Consider the following 15,660-nt stretch of genomic DNA (forward strand, 5'->3'; position numbering starts at 1 on the left):
CGACCTCTTCAGTCCCTTCGATTATTCTAGTGACTGACAAAATTGGGGCATTTGTATCTGAACATAATCAGAACATTTTTCTGTATAGTTCCATTTCCTTTTAAGACAACGTATCATAGTACCAATTTTTAAGTTTTTTTAGACCCTCAAACTCAAAACATGTTTGCATGAAACTATGAATAAATGCTAAATTTCCTGCCCGTAATGATACAAGTCTGGAAACCAATCTCTTAAAAAATCTATCATTTTGTTTCCATGACTCATTTTCTATGGGACAATACTTCCTAACACTTTTCTTAGCTCCACCTAAGTAACAGCATAATGTGATTCATTATGATTTAGTATCTAAGTCCAAATTATTACTACCAATTGGGTGGCCTAATATATTTTATTTATAATATCTGTATACCTCAGTTTCCCCATGTATAAAATGTGTAAAAAAAAATCACTCCTTTAAAGGATGGTCTCAAGAATTAAATAAAATGGCCTATAGTCAAATGCTTAAAGCAAATGTTTATTCTTTATTAATGCACTCACTTGACAAATATCCATTATCTATTATATGGAAGACATCATTTAATTAGACTTTACCTAATTTTTCTCTAAAAAGTTTTTAGTTAAACAAATATTTTTAAAAAACATTTCACTCAAAAGTATACCATTTACTGTGGGGCACAGTGGCACACGCCTGTAATCCCGGCAGCTAGAGAGGCTGAGACAGGAGGATCACGAGTTCAAAGCCAACCTCAGTAAAATGAGATGCTAAGGAATTCAGTGAGACCCTGTCTCCAAATAAAATACAAAATAGGGCTGGGGATGTGGCTCAGTGGTGGAGTGCCCCTGAATTCAATCCCCAGTACCAATCCCCCCGTTTCCCCAAAAATGTATATCACTTACTATGAAGAAAGAGCTACTTAAGGCAACCAAGGTTTTCTACATTTTAAGTTATGAATTTTTTTTTTAACTAGAGAAGTTAAAAAAAGTTGCATCTCAGCCCTGGAACATCTTTTAATAAAGAACATATTAAATGTATAAAGCAGGTTGGGAGGAAAAAAAAAACAATTTTTACCAATAATGTATCTACTAGCTACAATTATTGCTTTGGATTTACTTTGTGGTTCTTTAGCTTAACTTATTTACATGCTGAAAAGTCTATTATGTAAAATTCAAGAGTGACAAAGTACCTAAAGCATCCTGACACACCTCTGCCAAAGCCCACTTTCTGTCCTGGAGGTATGTAAGGTGAGCTGAGAGACTGTGGGAAATAGCATAGCCTTCTGTCCTTGGATTGGAAAGGAAAGGAAATGGCTAAAATTTCAATTGCAAAATCTCTGTCAAATGTGGGATACAGTGATTGTAATAAAAATAAATGATCTATTTCTAGAAAAAGGAAACTGCTGCCTATCATCCAAATTTCAGTTTCACCATAAGCCTGGATAAAAGGACTGAATATATGTCTTATAGCTCCTCTATGGCTCAGTTTGTTATGGGAAAATAGCCTTCCTAAATGCTATAAAATTCCCTGCTTGTGCAGAAAATCTCAATAAAGGTAAAAGTGACTTAGGGCAAAAAGGATATATATGTTCTCATTTTGGGGGTGATAATACACAAAATGCAATATAATATGCCAAAATCAACAATTCTGTTCTCAATCTAGTAGTTTAAGTAATTCTATCTATAACAAGATTTGGTTTAAAAACAAAACAATAATTAATGGTTACCAAGGGTTAGGGAGAGAAGAAATGAAGAGTTATTGTTTCATGGGTAGAGGGTTCAGTTTGGAGTAATGAGAAAGCTCTGGAGATGGACTCTGGTGACAGCTGTGACATGGATAGATGTAATGTCCATGAATCCTACAGTTAAAAATGGCAAAATGGCAAATTTTATGTATGGTTATTAAAACATTTTTTAAAAATTGTTTGCATAAAAGAAGAAATAACATAAAAGAAGAATGTGTGACTTGTTAAAATCCTTATTTGTTGAAGTCAATAATAAAAGTCCCTCAAAGCAACTCAGTTATGAGCACCTAATTAGAATGAGTCAGTAACATAACAACACCATATTGTCATTTGGTGAAAGTCATTAACAATGCCAGGAGAGTATATTTATTGAAATATACATACACACATGTACATATATATATATTAACAGATACATGTACATACATTCATATGTATACAATACGTGCATATATGCAAATGAACACGTGTACATATACACAGATACAAATGTATGTACAAACATGCATTTATGAACTAGATAACAATAAGTTTGTATAGCTATCTCTTTTTTGTGTGCATGTGTCAAATAATAAAAGAAACCATGGTGGGGGTTGGTCAATATATATAATGTAGAATTAGAAAATGTGTTACTGAATAAATCAGACTTGCACACAACCTCCAGTCTCACAGCACAAAAATGCTGTGAGAATGGGGTCTAAATTTCTGACTCCCCCTGCCCCAGTCTCCCCTACCCACAGACAACAGGGTTGGTTTCTGTCTGCTTACCACTAGTCCTAGCACAAGGGTGCGGACTCTTTCTCCAATCTCTGGTGAGATGTCATTTCCAAACTGCTGCAGGGTAGTGAGGAACCGTTTCAGCTTGCTGAGTTGCCTGGCACCACAGGCTGGGGGCAGTTGTTGATTAGCCAGAGAAGAGGAGGAGGAAGAGGAAGGCCCGTTGCTAAAGCCATTGGGCGGCGAGGGGGCGCCATTCAAGGCTGTAGGCGAATGGCTTGTGCCATTAGTTACTGTCAAGGGCACAAAATCAGTAGGAAAAAATAAAATAAATAAACTTACAGAGAACATGCACAAGAAAATTGCTATCAAGTTTCTTCCCCCTGAAATCTAGTGATTTTGCAATTACAAAAAATGTCTGGACTTTTTGCAAAATGATTAGACTTCACAAGATCACCAGACTCAGGCACTCTCTCACTAAATGGGTCTATTCCACACACTCAGAGATGGCATTCTGCACAGAAGCTGATGATAAATGGAGTCTGCTGAAACACAGGGCCAGCTCTGCCTCCCATGTGCACATATGCCAACCACCTGAAATGCTTCAAACATAGAACAAACAGCTTTGCAAGTCAGCCTTTTGTCACAGGCTTACATCAATATAACAGGACTATTCCTTCCTAAACTGCTCCCCTAGAGAAAGTGTACATTTGGTGGAGACTAAATTTATCACTGAACATTTTTAATCATGTTTTGTACACACAACTGACAGCTGTGTTTATAGAAATAGACTTTCAAGTTTTAACCTTATACCACCCAATTAGAAGGCTATTTTCTCCCCCTCATATTTCTTAACCACTTATTTAGGGAAAAAATGCAAATTTTACGTAAGAAGCCCAAATGGATATGGTATTTATCAAGGAGTTATTTCAAGAAATTGAAAGGAGACACCTCAATCCAACCAAGAGCATGGCTTGGTAGTAATTCAGTAAATTTATTTCCAATGAAATTCATTATTATTGATAATAATCCATACAAACTAGGCTAGAAAAAACTTGCACATTTCTCACTGAGGAAAATAATGATTCCATTATTTTAATTCAGTTAATTTACCAAATTAATCTTTATCAATCCCATTTTTAAGTATAATTGTGATTAACTATCTCTAGTAACATTCTGAGGAAGTTGTTAGGAACCAGTTTTTCTTACAGTTTTATTTCAAGATAATAATGTAGTTCTTTTATCCCAAATGAGAACCAAAGTAACCTGTCAAGAAATGATAGCTCAGCAGCCATCTCACAGGAGACATATGCCTATCACTGTGACTTTGGGTAACAACAAGCAAAATGTAAGATGACAGGGTTACAACTTGGCACGTCACAATCTTCTGTTCCTTACACATTTGGAAAGGTCTTTTAAATGGCAGCACAACACTGCATAAACAGCTTAGGATGTGTATTTTTGTTGATCCCTTATAGTCCCACAGATCTATTTTGGCCTGTTAGTTATTTTTCCTTCCTATGGATTTCATGGCACATGGTCTGTAAATAGTATTATCTGCAACAGATAACATTTATTAGTTTCACAAATCCTCGATGACAATTCTAAACAGAATTTTGAGATCAACTAAAACAAAGCTATTCCCTCTCTCTGCTGGAATATTCAGGAAAGAAAGGGAAGTTGCTACTCTGTCAGTGTTATGTCCTTTCCTGGGATAGACAGAAAGCAATACACACCACTGGCTAGGAATACAGGATTCAAGCTAGGTGGTAATGGAGCAAAGGTTTAACAAAAGCCTGACAGGCTCAAGACAAGGTTGATGCTACCAATTTCAAAAGGTATCCGCATGAAACTGTTGTGCACAGCAGTACTTTTTTTAACTTAAGGAAGCCAGATTTTTAACATTATAATTATTCAAAATAAAGGAAAGTGGTATTAGAAGATCAGAAGTAACCTAGAAATATATTCTAAGTCAAAATAAACTAAAATAAAGAGCTCCACATTAGACAAAATTAAAAGTTATAGGGGTGAGAAGTAGAGGTACCAAACAAACTCAATGTTCTTCCTTTGCTAGAATCATAGGAGACTCCAACTCCAAAGAAATAGTGCAAAGGAAAGCAAATATTGGCAGCCATGTCAAGAAGATGTAAGATAGGATAACTACTGACTAGCAAACTGATTTTTTTGCTGCGTTTCTGCATAATACATTTTTTCCCTTTTTATTTGCAGGAAAAAAAATTTAATTTAATCTTCAAAACCAAAACATAAAATCCAAAAAAATGACTACTTACATGTTGTTGGCGTAAACGAGCTGGTTCTTGGAGCTCCTTGAGTGGTTGGGGGCGGTGGCATGGTTGGAGGAGTCAGCCTAGATTGCGTCTTCACATCCACAGGTGAGTCTGGCATTGTGGAGTGCTTCTCAGTACGATCTGGAGGGTGCCACCAGGAACAAGTTATTCTATGCCTAAGCACCTCAGTGTTTCAAGTGGGATTTATCTTTTTAAAAAGCAAGTGAACAGAAGAAATTCAACATCTTCTATCAATAAACTGCGTTTATCTACGAAAGTTTAAATCAGGATTTTATCATCCAAACTCCACTTAAGAAGGGGTAGCACAGATGGCAAGACCTCATTTGTAACTAGGTTATATTATATCCTATTGTTATTTCTGGCTTGGGCAGATGCTACCTTGGTAGTGTTATATGCAACAGCACAACTTCACTCAAAGCTGAAGCCAACATTAGCAAGAAGCAGAAAATAGATGAGGAAGAAGGATGATAATGAACCCCTTATGACAGCCCAGAAATAACAAAAACCAAAGTCTGTTATGCAGGTGAGACACTGGCAGGAGCTGGTTCTGTGATGAATTTCTGTAACACCTGCCATTCCCTTTCAATATGCCTGGTTTTTTGGCCTATTAGATGAAACACATTATGTCTCACAGACATATCTCTCCCTTCAATTTTATCTTCCCTGCTTTAAAAATCACCACTACATAAATGCTATAAGTTTCACAATGAAGTCAAGCTATTATTTACTTAAGAATGTGTGCATCTTTGACCTGTCACTTTAAAAACATGAGATCAAAACTCCAATTAATAATCTCAGACAAGTCAGCATGTAAAAGCCCCAAATTGAGAACTAATAAATTCTAAAGACACGCCTACTTTTTTTTTAAGTATGAGGCAGATACAGAGAATTTTCCTGATTACTCAACAATGAACATTTATAATGCAGAACTATAGTCTCGTAAGTATACTTTTCCCTTGAAATCTTGAACAGTTTTTCTCAATCCAATCTACTTATTAAAGCAATAAATCTCCGGGAAAAATGAAGTGGGTTTTTTTGTTGTTGTTTCTTTAGATCAACTTTCCTATAAATATTTGTGTATATACAAACCAAAAATATTTCTAGATGCTTCCACAGCTCACAAATATTTCTTATTCAAAGTCTTAGCAAAGTAACATAACAAACTATTCAAGAACAGGCCTTTTAAAATATTATAATCATAGTGAAAATTTCTCAATATTACTTAAAAATCAGTTATTAAAAGAAAATGAAAAGCCCAAGTTACTACAACAATTCCAAATCTCAACAAGACTCTGTCTCTAAATAAAATATAAAAAAAACGGCTTAAGATATGGCTCAGTGGTTAAGCACCCCTGGGTTCAACCCTTACCCCTCCCCCCAAAAAATTCCAAGTCTAGTTCACCTTTGTTCAAAACAATTTCTTTAGACTTAGTTTGTAATAAAATATTTTTAAAAATCAAAATAATATTGATACCATATTAAGAAAGATGTGATAAAAAGAATAAAAATAATAATTCTAATAAGTACACTTTGTATGGTGATCAGGTAACAGTATCAGGGTCTCTGTTTCTTCCTTTTTACTGCTGGCTGAACCGTAAATGTCCTAGATTTATAAAAGTGTCCTGAGTGAAACGATAGCAGACACATAGAGAGTTTTTCTACCTCTATCTTATTGTTCAAAAACTTGTTTTCCTATTGTTATTCCAGAGCATTTAGAAAGTAGTATCAGTACATCGTTTATTCTAGAAAAAATACACAAGTTAGGCAGACTTAAAACTGCTTCTTCAATAAATTCATTGCACATTCTACTCACCTCAACCAACCTCAGCAACAAGGGAATAAATAGCTTTCGGCTTATGTTGCCGCTGAGGGAAGAGGTACAGCAGCAAATACAAGTCTCCCTAAATAAAGGCAAATATTTCTGTCATGCCAAGAAAGGAGGGAGAGAGGGAGGCTTGCCAGAGTCGGCTGGGAGATAACAGTGGGAACTGCTGGTCCATCTGGCTTTCATTCTGCTAACACTCACATGGAACTGTTAGCGAAGGCAGTCCAGATACACAGACTCGAAGCACGTGGTTGCACAGACAGAGAAAGGAAGAGCAGGAGGGGGAAGGGGAGACGGAAGGAATGAAAAAACAAATAAGCAGTAGAAGGAAAGAAAAAAAAAAGAGGGAAAAGAACAACAGAGAGACAGAAGTCTCCAGGGAAGAGCTGCCCTCACGGATCCATGTGCCCTGGCCTTGGAGCTGACCCTTGATGGCCACAGCTCCACCATCCTATCCTCATAACAGTTAAGGGCCAAACACAGACTTTAAAACAGAACTCAAACCCATGCTTCTTTCTTTTCAAAATAGCCCACGTTAAGAAAATAGGCTGCAGACTATCAATGAAGCTGTCAATGGGTCTCCTCTTCACATCTGAGATCTGAATTTATATTTATAATAATCTTTTTATTTCTATCTTCATCTCAATTTGAGACAGATTTTTGACTTATTCATAATTTTGACTGGAAAACATATTACATACCAGTCTCAGTCCATATTTGTAACATGGTTCCTGTACAAAGCACCATCACCAGAATAGGTAGGTGATTTCTTTTTTCATTTTCAAAATACCATCAACATTCTCAGCATAGTAACCATTGAACCAATGGACAGAAAAATACCACCGTCCAAAACAGGACATATACATTCTAACTGGAATATATGTATGTGTGTGTTTGTGTGTGTGTGTGTGTATGTATGTGTATATATATACACATACACATAGCATTTTGACATTAGCCAAATTTCTGCGATGGTTGGCTTCCCTCTGATCAAATGGAGTTCCAACCCAGAGGTCCTACAAACTGAGACAAAGTGGGACCATATGTAACTCATTCTGTGCTGTTCAGAGCAATCAATCCAGGATGGAGATAGATGGTGAAATAACGGGCCGGGCCTAATCCATACACACACAAAAACCCTCTGGAGCAGAGAGATTTAAGATAAATTCAGAAAATATGTTTCAAGTATTCTGAGCTCTGCTGCATTTGTTTTGGATTATTTGGGAAAAAATTCTGAAATATATTTTCTTGAAACTTTTATAGCAAACAGCACAAGAGCTATGATTTAACCACAGAAGCATTTCACTCCATTTCAAATTAGAGGACATGGTAAAACCAATATTAAGTTATAGTATATCTCATGTAATTTTTTAAGTTCATGAAAATTATACTTTTCTGGTATGTAATTTCTATTTTTTAGTTGCTGGAGGGGAATGCTGACATTTATTGAAAGAATGACATGAACTGATTTTTTTAAAAAATGAGAAAGAGAAGGAGGAGGAGGTAAAAAAAAAAAGGAGTGGGGAGGAAAGAGAAAGAAAGAGGAAAAAGAGATAAAATCTATTTGATCAGGCAGGGAAGGTAATTCTAATCAGAAAGGGCTGACTTTACTTCTATCATAATGATTCACACCACTTATAAACAAGGTGATCTTCTCTATCTAGTAAGATTTCTCTCACTTGGCAAATATCCAACACATATGTACCAAAGATGGCTGATGCATGGAAGAAAATGTGGCATATATAAATACATTATTGACACCATTTCAATATCCAATTCATTGTCAGGGCCTTCTAGAAGTGGTACGTTTTCCATTTCCTTTTTTTTTTTTTTTTTAAGTAAAAAAGAGAAGGTATGGCATAATCTGCCTTGGCACTTCTTTGACTTCAACTTAAACAGTTCCAGATGTGTTTTTAAAATATGAAAAATAGATATTCTACATTTTTCTTGTTGATATACCATTCCAGACATAGTATAAAAGGAAAGGTCATTTTCGGTAGGTGGCACATCTTTTCTGTCAGAGTTTATCATATCAGTTATAAATCTCAGAGGTGTAATGGATTATGAAGAATTTCTCAGGCATTTAGTAATTAGTCCAGGGTTAGTCATACTTGAAGAAGTTTTGGTTAAGGAAGCTAAAAGGTATTTACAACAAGGGATGGGCGGGGGAGAATAAAAGTTCACTGAATTAGATGAAGGGGAAGAAGGGGGATGGGAATAGGAAAGGCAGTGGAATGAATCAGACATAACTTTCCTGTGTTCACATATGAACACATGACCAGTGTATCTTCACATCATGTACAACCACAGGAATGGGAAGTTATACTTCAGGTATGTATGATATGTCAAAATACATTCTACTGTCATGTATATCTTAAAAAAAAAAAAAACCTGGAAAAAACAGAATTATGACATAGTGGAACCCATGTACTACTAAAAGATAATAGGAAAGAGGGCATAGAATTTTAACTGGACAAGGTGGCAACTAAACTAGAGTTCTGACAATAGTCATTTAATGACTCCAGTGTCTGGGTGTGAGATGTTACAGGCCACCATCCATGGACTAGAATGGTGGTGATGGCTACTTTTGCCTTCCATCCTACCTCCACGTTTCCCTGATGAGCACTTCTGGGAACGCCCATTCCTGCTCAGAACCCTTCCACAATGCCTGAGAATGGGAGTCAGTGCTAACCTTGTAAGCACAATGGAATGATACAGTGGAGGGATATCTGGCCTATCAGGACAACTTCCAAGTTAAGACAAACTGACTTCAAATGTGGACTCCTCGACCACTAGTAGGGAACAACCACTAGTGGCTTTCCTGAGCCTCAGTCCCTCAGAAGTAAAATGGGGATACAATCCTTCATCACTCAGAGATATGTGGTGAGAAATGAGACAAATGTGTTCAAAACCCTAGCATGGTGCTACTTATATCAGGCACCAACAGGTGTGAGCTTTGTTCTCCTGATCCACACCGGCTATTCCGTCAAATCTATACTCCATCTACACACGGCATCTTCCCTGACTTTTTTGCCTTTTGCTTTAATGCTGTGGTTTCCCTCAGCCAATATGACCTGCCCCATTTTGCACATTCTTCACTTCCCATTATAGATCACACGCATCCTATTACAGCTTTCTTTAGCTGCCCTAGGCACTGACCAAACCACAGAACCCCTGCCTCTCTTCTGTCATCTGTATACAGTTGGAGATATCTATAGTATCCACTCCAACCAGTGAAATAGGTAGTCAACTTGATAGAAATATATTTTTTTAATTCTTCCTTAGGAGGATACTTAATAAGTATATATACACACAAGGTTCTTATAGGAACAATGTTAAATTTCTAATTTTCACAAATCCATTCCCTGGGTGTTACTGCCAGTTCAAAGATAATCAACTTTAATTTTGCCCAATGTAATGATGCAGGCCTCTAATCCCAGCTGCTCAGGAGGCTGAGGCAGGAGGTTCAGAAATTCAAAGCCAGACTCAGCAACTTAGCAAGGCCCTAAATAACTTAGCAAGACCTATCTCAAAATAAAAATTTTAAAAAAATTTAAAATGGTCTGGGAATATGCCTCAGTGGTTAAACACACCTGGGTTCAAAATCTGGTACAAAAGAAAAAAATCAACCTTAATTTACTGACCAAAAAAACCATCAATGGCACAAAAATATAGAAAGACATCATGGACTATATAGGAACAGATGCTCCCTGACTGCTGATGGGGTTGTATCCTGATAAATCCATTGTTAAGTAGAAAATATCATAAATCAATGCATTTAATACACCTAACTACCAAACATCGGAGCCTAGCAACACAGTACACTGTAGAATATCAGTTGTTTACTCTCGGGATCAGGTGTCTGATGCAGAGCTGCAGCTTGTTGCTGCTGTCCAGCATAGTGAGAGAGCATGGTACCGCATATCACTTAGTCCAGAAAAAATGATCAAACTTTAAAATTTCAAGTATAATTTCTACTGAAGGTATCTCTCACATCACTGTAAAGTTAAAAAAACAATCCTAAGTCAAACCAATACTAATTCAGGGACCATATCTAATATTAGAAGATACTAAAGGCCTGAAATTCAGTTCAACTCTGCAATCAAACTTAGTACAGTTTTAGGCAAGTATAAGAGTGACCTCTTACATCATGTCATATCAGATGTCTCAATGTTCTCCCAAATTCACATATTGCTAATGAGATAGTATTAGGAGGTGGAGCCTCTAAGAGGTACCTAAGCCATGAGGACCCTGCCCTCAGTGACAGGACTGGTTTATTACAGACGGGTTCAAGAAGTAGGCTAGGTAGGCTCCTTTTGTCTTCTATCTCTTCCATCCTGTGACAACCCAGAATTCTAGCAGTAAGGCAACATCTTGGGAGTACAGACCATGTGCTCAACAGACACCAAATCTGCTGATGCCTTGATTTTGGTCTCCAGAACTGTGAGAAATGGATTGCTGTTATTTATAAATTGCTCACTTTAGAGCTGGGGATAGGGCTCAATGGTAGACCACTTGTAGAGCATGCATAAGGCCCTGGGTGCAATCATCAGAACCAGAAAATAAATAAATAACTCACTTAATAAATCACTCACTCACTCTGAGGTATTTTGTTATAGCAGCATGAACAGACTAAGAAAATAGGCATTAGCAAGGCATGAAATCCCATGCCTGTAATCCTAGCATCTCAGAAGGTTGAGACAGAAGAATAGCAATTTTAAGGCCAGACTTGGCAACTTAGAAAAGCCCTAATCAACTTAGTGAGACCTTATCTCAAACTAAAAAACAAAAAAGGCTGGGGATATAATTCAGGGGTAAAAAGCACCCCTGGGTTAAATCTCTAGTTCCAAAACAAAAAAAGCAGGGAGGGGAGAAAATAGGTGCTGGGCACAGTGATGCATGCCTGTAATCCCAGTGGCTCAGGAGGCTGCGGCAGGAAGTCACGAGTTCAAAGCCAGCCTCAGCAAAAGTAAGGCACTAATCCCTGTTTCTAAATAAATACAAAAAATAGGGTGGGGATGTGGCTTGGTGGTCTACTGCTCCTGCCTGAGTTCAGTCCCAGGTACTCAGAGAAAAAAAAGAAAGAAAGAAAATAGATATTTTATGAATATTGTTACTTTAAAAACACAAATTTTATCTTTTCTGCAATCTAAAACCTTTAAGCCAGGAGAGGTGGCTCATGCCTGCATTCCCAGCAATTCAAGAGGCTGAGGCAGGAAGATCACAAATTCAAGGCCAACCTCAGCAACTAAGGGAAGTCCTGTCTCAAAACAAAACAATAATAAAAAAAGACTGATAGCTCAGTGGCAAAGCGCTTCTGTGTTCAATCCCTAGAACATAAAAATAAATAAAAACTTTGAGAGGACAGCTGAGGTATTGCTCAGTGATAGAGAACTTGCTTAACAGATGTGTGAGGTCCAAGTTTGATCCCTAGCACTATAAAAATTAAATTAAAAAATTTTTAAATGAATTCTTTGGGAGAATCTGTTGTGCACAGGATAAAATGCAGATTCTTTAGCTTAGGTCATATCGAGACACCACCGTCTATCTCTTGCAGAGTGCCCTGATTTGTTCAGGTACTCACCCTTTCTCCATAGTTCTTGGGGGAAGATCCTCCTTATTTTATGTTAATCAGGTTATCAATTACAGGTGGCACATACCTGTAATCTCAGAGGCTGGGGAGTCTGAGGCAGAAAAATAAATAAATAACCACTTTCTTCTTATCAGTAGTGGGTATTATAGTCCACTTCTGAACAATGAATCTCAAAGTAAAGCCTATGGAAGAGGTTCTGGTAAAAACTTCCTCACTATATAAATGAAGACCCAATAACCAGCCTTATGTGGTGGCATGTGTCTGTAATCCCAGCAATCTGGGAGGTCACAGCAGGAGGATGGCAAATTCAAGCCCGGTCTCAGCAATTTAGCAAGACCCTATCTCTAAAACAATAAATGAATAAATAATAAAAAGGGCTGGGGCTATCTCAATGGTGTGGTAGAGTATTCAAGCCCTAGTATTCCTTCTCCCCCAAAAAAATCGTCCTCTAACCCCAATTTTGCAATTGCCACCTTTTTCCTGTGTGTGATGCTAGGGATTGAACCCACAGCTTTATGCATGCAAGGAAAGCACTCTACCGACTGAGCTATATCCCCAGAACACCACTTTTGTTTTTAATCCACAAAACATATATCCAGGGCTGGGGTTGTTGCTAAGTGGTAGAGTGCTTGCCTTGCATGCATAAAGCCATGGGTTCAATACCAGCATCACATTAAAAAAAAAAAAAAAAAACCTAAATAAACAAAATAAAGGTATTGTGTCCATCTACATCTAAAAATATTTAAATAAATAAATATATATTTAGATATATAGAGAGCGCAGAAGGAGCTTGGACTCAGAAAATAAAAACAAGGATTTGAAGATCAGTTCTGTCATATCCTATGTTATATATATCTCCCCATTATCTGGCATCTCTGTAGCATCCGATACCATCCTCCTCCTTGAATCATCAGCAGCCCCAGGATCCCATGAGTCTACTCTCTCCTCAGTTTTCTCTTGCCTTCTTGGGTGCCCCTTCTAAATCTAAGAGTTCTCAATTCTCCACTTCTATGATAATTAATGATATTCTTCCCCAAAGTCTCTTCTTAGGTCATGTTCAAATCTTCACTCGACACTTCTCCTTACTTACTTATTTGCACCACCATAGTTATAAAGGGCTTGGACTCAGAAGATAAACAAGGATTTGAAGATCAGTTCTGCCATATCCTATGTAAAACTCCCCATGTATTTTCAACCCCATGTGTGGTGAGAACAAACTCAGACAATATAAACAACATGCTTAGCCAAATGCCTGACGTGAGGTAGAGAGCACTCTTTACAGGGTGGTTTTATTCACACTGTGCCATTTTGTGGATGCCTTCCATTACTTTGGCCTAATAGAAGTTCTAGACCCAGACATCCAGAGGATGAATTTCTACTGCACTAATTCAAGCCTCATCATTCAACCTGGCCTGTCCAACAACTGCTGAATGGACTCTCTTCCCTGTGCCACTTATTCATCTCTGATCCCCCCTCCAAACTCCAAACAACATCCAACCATGTTTCTACATGTGTCAAAAGATGTGAGCAAAGACCCTGCTCCTCTCCTCTTAGTACTCCTCAAATATCTGTTATAACCTTGAATAGAAAGTTGACATTCCTTAATAGAGTGCAGAAGGAGCTTTGTGACGCATCTTGCTTCTACAACTGCTCCAGACTCAGCTTCATTTCTCTCATCCACTCCATTCCCATCTCCAATGCCATCCTAAATTACTGGAAGTTCTCTGAATTTTCCCTTCACTAAGGCTTTCATACATACTGCATCTTTTTTCCTCGAATACTCTTCGACCAACATTGCCTTGGTCTGTCCATCATTCCTTTAAAAACTCCATCTGGGTGTCATTTTTACCAGAAACCCTTTGCTGACAACTCTTCCATCTGCAGCTGGTGCAGACTGTACTGTGTTTTCATACTACATTGTCTATATCCCTCTAATCACACAGTATGTAGGCCATAATTCACATAAGGACAATAGTGGCTCACTGACTTATTTATTTGTACTGGGAATTGAACCCAGGGGTGCTTAACCACTGAAACACATTCCCAGTGCTTTTATTTTTAATTTTTTTTTTTGAGACAGGGTCTCACTAAGTTGCTTGAACTTGCAATCCTCCTGCCTTGGACTCTCATGTTGCTGAGATTACAGGCATGTGCCACCATGCCCAGTTCTTACTGTTTTTAGATTCCCGGCACTTAGCATAGTCCTCCACACACAGAAGGTTCTCAATAAATTTGATTATTTTAAATGAATGTTTATTACTGTGAAATCTTTTTTAATTTTTTTTAAAGAGAGAGAGACAGAGAAATTTTTTAATATTTATTTTTCAGTTTTTGGAGGACACAACATCCTTGTTTGTATGTGGTGCTGAGGATCGAACCCGGACCGCACGCATGCCAGCGAGCACGCTACCGCTTGAGCCACATCCCCAGCCCACTGTGAAGTCTTAAAGCATGCCTGTAGTCTCAATTTTGAGATTTTAGGACTTTCAGGAAACATGAGAGTTTAACTCTCAAAATCATCCATGTACCTTCTACCCTCCATCATCCAAAAGTAATCCTAAAAAGAAATTTTACATTCTGAAAACATTAAGCCACCAAAGATAAATCTATACAAATGCTAACAAATTATTTAACAATTTTTAAGCACCTTTCAGTAATCACAGAACATCCCCTATGTTTTAGTAAATAATATTGGGGGTGGGGGAGGTAATGTATGACAATTTTATATTCATATGACCTACAGAGTCTCCCAAAGCTTACTGACAATAATAGTGCCAGTATAACCACATACCACATAGATAACATCATTGAAATAAAGAGGAGAGCTTTTCTTTGGTACCAGGGATGGAACTCATGGGCATTTAACCACTGAGCCACATTCTCGCCCTTTTTATTTATTATACTGTGACAGGTCTCATCAAGTTGCTTAGAGCCTTGCTAAATTGCTGAGATTAGCTTTTAATTTGCAATCCTCCTGCCTCAGCCTCCCAAGCTGCTGGGATTACAGGAATGCACCACTGTGCCCACCCCTAAAAAAAGCATCTGATGAACAAAAAATATAAATTATTTGCTACATTCAAGTTTTTCTGTTGCTGTTCTATCCATGATGAGATTATAGATATTTTTCCTTACTATTTTCCTCTGTTCTACAATGAACATTTTATTCTTATAACCCAAAACAAAAACAAAACCTAAAACAAACAAAAACCCTGATAGGATAAGTCAGCCATGGCATGTTTTATCTTATTTTAAACCTTACAGTGAAAAGTTACTATAAATCTTTCTACTGCATAAAAAAAGGACCTGAGGCCCAAAGGGCTTGAATAATTTGCCAAAGGTTATAAATCAAAACTTATTCCAGTTCTTCTCAGGGTTCATTATTATCTAAAGCTGATGTTACTTTGTGATCAGGAAAACTGGAAAACACAACACATTCAGTGCATGTTAAATCTAGGGCTATCAGATGTACTGGAACTA

General features: G+C 37.4%; 1 protein-coding gene across 1 annotated transcript in view; it reads right to left on the reverse strand.

The window, feature by feature from the left end:
• The window catches only part of Runx1t1 (RUNX1 partner transcriptional co-repressor 1), a 139,373-nt gene that overhangs the window by 48,860 nt on the left and 74,853 nt on the right, over positions 1-15,660 (reverse strand). The window contains 2 exon segments of the mRNA XM_048782783.1: positions 2,508-2,749; positions 4,748-4,885. Coding sequence (XP_048638740.1) covers positions 2,508-2,749; positions 4,748-4,885 — 380 coding nt within the window.

Source organism: Marmota marmota, unplaced genomic scaffold (genome assembly GCF_001458135.2).
Source record: "Marmota marmota marmota unplaced genomic scaffold, marMar, whole genome shotgun sequence".
Lineage (NCBI taxonomy): Eukaryota > Metazoa > Chordata > Mammalia > Rodentia > Sciuridae > Marmota > Marmota marmota.